The 6,000-nt window shown below is 45.9% G+C and overlaps 1 protein-coding gene across 5 annotated transcripts in view; it reads right to left on the reverse strand.

Moving 5' to 3' along the window:
* LOC119220006 (protein shisa-6) overlaps positions 1 to 4,861 on the reverse strand; it is a 45,737-nt gene extending 40,876 nt beyond the window's left edge. For all 5 annotated transcript variants that reach the window (XM_037475556.2, XM_037475553.2, XM_037475555.2 and 2 more), the window contains exons 1-2: positions 4,757 to 4,861; positions 3,410 to 4,324 (exon numbers count right to left, since the gene is read on the reverse strand). In XM_037475556.2, coding sequence (XP_037331453.2) covers positions 3,410 to 3,972 — 563 coding nt within the window. In that variant the 5' untranslated portion in view covers positions 3,973 to 4,324; positions 4,757 to 4,861. The remainder of the gene's footprint in view (positions 1 to 3,409; positions 4,325 to 4,756) is intronic.
* Between the last annotated feature and the right edge of the window lie 1,139 nt (positions 4,862 to 6,000).

Below are 6,000 nucleotides of genomic sequence, written 5' to 3' on the forward strand. Positions count from 1 at the left end.
TGAACACAGCCTGATCCTTATTGCATTTTTGGGGTCAATATTTGAGAGTTTAAAAACAATATAACACGCTATTTTTTTTACACACTTTCATATCCTAAAACCACTTTTCCCGAGGCGGTGAAGCTGAAAACAAAACTGGGCCAAGAACGAGCCCTTTTTAACTAATCTAGTTGTGTCCTATGCGATACATGAACATGACGGTGTTAAAATAAAGTGCCAGTAAACAGTTTACTGCAGCATATGTGGCTAAGAAATGACTCAGCTATTTTAGGAAAGAAAACAAAGATTAGATCTTTATGAGATTATAAAGATTTAGATCTCCTGTAGGAATCTATGCGATCGGGTCTGAGGGCGGTGGATTTGGAAATGGACTCATTGTGGGTTTGGTTGGTTCCGTGTGATTTGTACATTGCACCGAATGCTAAAAAGCGTCATTTTGAGATAAGGCCGACGGAGTGATCCGTCTCCTTTTATCGTCCTCTCGCGTGCAAACTATACTCTGTCAACCATGTTGATGGTCTGGAACCTATCTTTGCCATCAATATGCAAACTGTTACAATTCATCATCCATCAGTTTTGCTGATCCTATTATTTCTCCGATAAGCCAAAATTGTCCGACAATCAGTTCTAAGGGGCGGCTTCTCGTAGGAGCTTTGAGCTTAATGTCCCTTTTGCATCAAACCTTCAGTCACCTGCTGCCTTGTTTTCCCGTTCAGTCGTCTTTCCTTAAACTCTGTTCATGGGTCTTTCTTATTTTTCACCGCCTACAGCCAGCACACGTTGCCTTGCCTCTCGCTTCAGCCTTCAGATCAATACAGCCTGTTCAGACCACTGGCCTTAGCTCTCACTCTGCATTTACTGCGTTTGGTTGAAGGTCACAGACCATACAGCAAAGGTCTGCCAACAGCTCAGCATTCAGCTCACAGCTTCCGAGGTAAAAGACAGAATTGCATTAGAGAAGCACCGGGCTTTTCTGCAGCAGACCCGTGCCAAATATACAGTTAATCCCATGTTCCACTACTTCTGTTTGGTCACGGCTGTCGGCGAGAATGTCTGCCGGCGGCCTACGTGGTCTATTCCGGCAGACATCGTTTCGCCCGCACCGTGTGCCGAGCGGTCAGTGGGAATAAATAAATCATGAAAAGAAAAAAAAAAAAATAAGAAACACCATCGAGCCTCCTCATCCGATCGACCTTTCTCTCTCCCCTCTGATGGCTCCTGCTCTCACTGGAGTGGTGGCATTAAGCAGATCCACTTGAAAGGACGCCCCGCGGCGAGGATAGAAGCGCGGCGAGGAGACGCGAACTTCGACGCCGTCTCTTCCTTTCCCCCCGAGCAGAGATGGAGAAAGTGCTGCATCATGAGCTGCGTTGTTCTGTTCTGTGGTTTCCAATGAAATACTGTATTGGAAAGTCTCATGAGTCCATCTGGATATCAAAAAGCTGACTGTGCCAACCTTTTGAGAGAGACACTTAGAACAATCACTGGAGCTTAAATTTAATCTATAACAGAGCTCCTTTGTGTCGTTGTAGTCAGGGCTCAATTCTTTTATTTTTATCAAAAAGAACTTTCACTGCTTCTCAGAACGCTGACATTTGCAAAGCGGCAGGTGACACACGGCTTCCTGCCATAGGTGGATAACAATGGTTGATTATCTTCATAATGCTTAGTCGATGCAATACGTCCTCTCCTCTGCTCGGTCCAGCTTGGCCTCTGCCTAATGGCAGGGGACTCCGGGATAAGAGCAATGACTGACTTTTTTTTTTCTAAATCAGTAGGTGGCAAACATGCCATTTAGTCAGGATCCAACCCCAATTAAAAACCCATTTGTACTTTTTAAATAGATTTTCGACACCAGAGTTGGTGGCGCTGGGGAACCTCCCAGCATGCATCACCTGCCTGGGTGTTCTTAATGCCTCGTACGCCATTGAGACAGCGGAATGTCTTTGAGAAGTGGAAGGAAAACCAGTTTAGGATCCTTTCCCACACAAATCAAATAACCTTAACTCTACACCAGATGTTGAGCATCAACAAATGATTATTTTTGTTGTTGATTAATCATCTGATCCATAAGATGTAAGAAGTACCGAGCTCTGTAAATTGCTTTTTTTGATTGGTGAGCAGTCTAATAACAGAACGATGTTCAGCCTACGATAAAGAAAGATCATAGAGTCTTCCTATTTGGGAGGGGGACAATTAGATTGGTGGTATTTGACCACAAATCACCTATCAAAATATTTTTTGAAAAACGTTAACCAATTAAAAGTCAAATAATTTCACCTTAACATTTTTTTTACTGATTTAAAGTGGGCGGGGCTCAGTGGGGAAATGATGACGTCACACACTTCTACGCACCATTTAGAATTTAACCGCGCTCTCCTCATGAATCCAATATGCGGTTGTTTGCTTATGTCATCGTCAAAAGTCCTAAAAAAAAACTTTGATTATCAAAAAATCAAAAATATCTAACGTCAGCAAGAAAATAATGAACTAATATAACTAAACTTTACAAAACTCAGAACACTAGTCCAAATCTACCCTTAATTTGGTCATTTCAGTGGTTGTGGGGGGCAACAAAAGAGATTTTGTGTAAATGTGTTGAGAGACTCAAACCAAAACCAACAAGGCGCCGTTAGCATCACGTGCTAATCAATGCATGTATGTATTCATGCCGTAGGATGGGTTTTAAGAATATAGTCACTGTAGAGGAGACCACTCCCACCCGGATGACGATGCCTTTCAGTGGCATTTGCTTTGACTCCTCTGGGGTTGAATGGACAGCGAACACCACCCACTCCCCCATATGTTCCATGGAGAGGTATGCAATCTTGACATTTCTTTTGAAAGGGGAGCTCTGGGGAGGAGTGTAATGGCACGGAGTTAAAGGTCATCGGCTTGTTTGAACCTGATATATGGAGGCTGCCAGTTAAGGAGGCCGCTGTGAGTCAGTGGAGTCGCGTCGTCTGTCGTCGTGGTTTTACAGACTCAGAAAAAAGGGCCGACCAGTAAATACATTCATTGATACGGGACAGTGGTTTTATACACCAGTCTGACTTTCAGAAGACTGATGATGAATTCAACATTCAGCAATACGGTTCTCCACTTAAAGGCCCAGTTCACCCCAAAATCTCTCCTAAGTCTCTTTTTTTTTAAATCAATTCATTGTTGAATTTTTCAGTTTTGGAGATATCGGCCAAAAAATCTACCTTGCAACTCGACTTGTACCATGTGGGCTTTTTCTCAGCCAATCATGATAATCCACAAACTGTTCTATCTAAACTGCTCTCACGTGGGGTGAACCGTCCCCTCAAGGCTCAGCAGTACAGAAGTCTCTGTGCCATATACGTTCAGTTTCGCCTTTTTTTTTAACCTTTTCATCATCGATGGAAGGATACGTGGACAGACCTACCTGTGCACGTTCATTTCCTGAGGGGGCTTGGTGGCTTTGTCGTAGGCAACTTTAACGGAAATCCCAATGGTGATGACGAGCGCCACGACCCCGCAGGTGATGTACACCGTGGTGTTGGTCTGGTCCAGTTCCGGGTCGTACGTGTCGCCCGTCGGCGCCGGTGACGGCGGCTGGGTTCTGATCCAGTCCGGGGTGTTGTAGTTGGTGCAGGTCTTCTGCTCCAGCCGCTTCCCCCGGTCCGCGCAGCAGAAGCGCAGGAAGCAGCTGCCGCAGCAGAAGCGGTGGTCGGTGTTGTTGCAGCTGAACTCCTTGTCGTACTGCCCGCTCACGTCGTAGTAGCCCAGGCAGGTGTCGTGCTGGACCCTGGGAGCCTGGACCTGGGTGATCTTCCCGGGGAAGACCGCGGCCGGCGGGACGGCGGTGGTGCTGCCGTTGACCTCCTTCACCTTTGGGTTCCTCCTCTGCGGGGCTTTGGTCTTTTTGTTGGGGTTGGCGGCGGCGCACAGGACATTCAGCGGGTCTAAGTAAATCAAAAGAAGCAGAAGGTGCTTTATCCCCATCATTTGAGGACGCGCTGGTGTTTGTTCTTTGGCCGCCACTCTCTTCCGTCCGGTCTTTCCCTCTCAGCGTCACTCTTCTTACCGCGTGGTGCTTCTTGAGGGTTTCTTCATCGCAGGTGGGCTACTGCTTTTTGCGTGCCAGGCTCTCAGTGACGGACTTTGACTGGCTGGTGTTGCGCTCATCGGACACGCAAAGCATCTTCCGACGGTGCTATCGTCCAGCGTGAATCGTGCTTTCGTATAAAAGTTCTGCTTTGGGTCAAAATGTCTTCTTTAATTTCGTCCGCGGAGACGAAATGAAGACGCGATGTTCTCCAGGGAGATCTTCACCATGCGCACGGTCGAAGCTGTTACGCTGTAGTGAAGAGAGGCGGGGGGGTTTAGTCGGTAATGTGTCAGGACAAGTATCCACGAGGGACCTTATTATAAGCACGTTTGATAAATCAATAATTGGGGGGAAAAACTGATTTTTAGACCTGCGAACACTTTCAGCACCACGGACAGCGCCCAAGTTCCCATTTGCATGTTTGACGCACTTCAGCACCAAGAAGTAAAACGACTCCACGTTTGTCCAAAATCATTTTACATCGGACTTAACAACGAGTCATTTATCTCCAAAACAGAGAAAACTTAATTGCAAATGAATGACAGAATGCCGCGCGGGAGATATGTGTTTTGCCTTCATTTTACTTTTTTTTATCCGACTCGAGGAAGCGAAGCTTTAACTTCTGTATTAAGAAAGATGTTTTTCCCAAAGAGAGAGAGAGAGAAGATGAGCAGTACTTACCTGGTGAACGGTGGCCGGTAACGGGGACGTCTCAGCCAGTGCCACTGAATCAAAGAGCCTCAGCGAGACAAGAGGCAAGACCTCTCCCTCCTCTCCGGCCCGCCCCCTCTCTCTCTCTCTCTCGCTCTCGCTCTCTCTCTCTCTCTCTCTCGCTTCCTCTCTCTCTCTCCCTCTCTCTCTCTCTCTCTTGAGAGAGAGGAAGAGATATATATATATATATATATATATACGTCACCGACTCAGGTACCTTAGTTAAATATCAATCTGCATCACCCCTCCCTCACCCCCCTGCTTTGGTCAAACGTGTCAAGGCTTCACTTGATAACTCTTGGTTGGTTTTGGGATGTGTGTTTGTGTGTAGGGGGGGAGGGGGAGGGGGGGGGGTGTGGCAGCAAGATAACAGTGTAGAAGTTGTCTAAGAGGCCAGGCGCTGCTGTTGGTGCACATTTACGCATCAGTGCGCACACAAGCTGGATCCACTCAGTCACTCCTCTGTGTGGTGTATAGCTGTGTGTGTGTGTGTGTGTGTGTGTGTGTGTGTGTGTGTGTGTGTGTGTGTGTTCAGGGAAATATGAAAACCTGCCCGCTCCGGTTTACTAGAATTATAAGTGCACAGAGGGATGTGGGAAATGGGAAACTCTCATAACTTTTTAATGACTGTGATCTCGCGTTTTGGCTTTATTATTATTAATTAAGAGATTGTTAGTGAATCAAAATCATTAACATCTATCAATTAACAGTTTATTCTTACTTAAATATAAACTTTATCCTATTCATTTAATCTTTAAATAAATCAACTTTTCAGTTACTTCTTAATCCGATTATTAATGAGGTCCAGCATATTAATCCTCATTTTAATCGAGGTTAAATCGTATTCAAAAATGTTTTTGGATCAGGTAAATCTGGTTGTGCCAGATGGTGAAAACGACCACATTAAAACACCGGGGACAGGTAATGTGACTACCAAATGGAAACCATATCAAATTGACTTTCAAATACTTTGCTGTCATTGCCTCATCTCCGCTGTCCTCATTCAGTCAGTTATTGCCCAGCGTGTCAAAGCTCATCCATCTGGTGTCCAGACTAGAACTCCTGCCAGGATGTGTTGTCCACGCCGGCTGGAGGGCCGTGTGATCGAGGTGAATGCCGTTTGACCGAGGTCTGCGTAATTTTTATAGCAGAGGGGCTCCACGAAGCCCCACGAAAAGCCACTCTGCAACGTTTAACTACATCAACGTCATCAC

The sequence above is a fragment of the Pungitius pungitius genome, chromosome 12 (assembly GCF_949316345.1).
Source record: "Pungitius pungitius chromosome 12, fPunPun2.1, whole genome shotgun sequence".
NCBI lineage: Eukaryota > Metazoa > Chordata > Actinopteri > Perciformes > Gasterosteidae > Pungitius > Pungitius pungitius.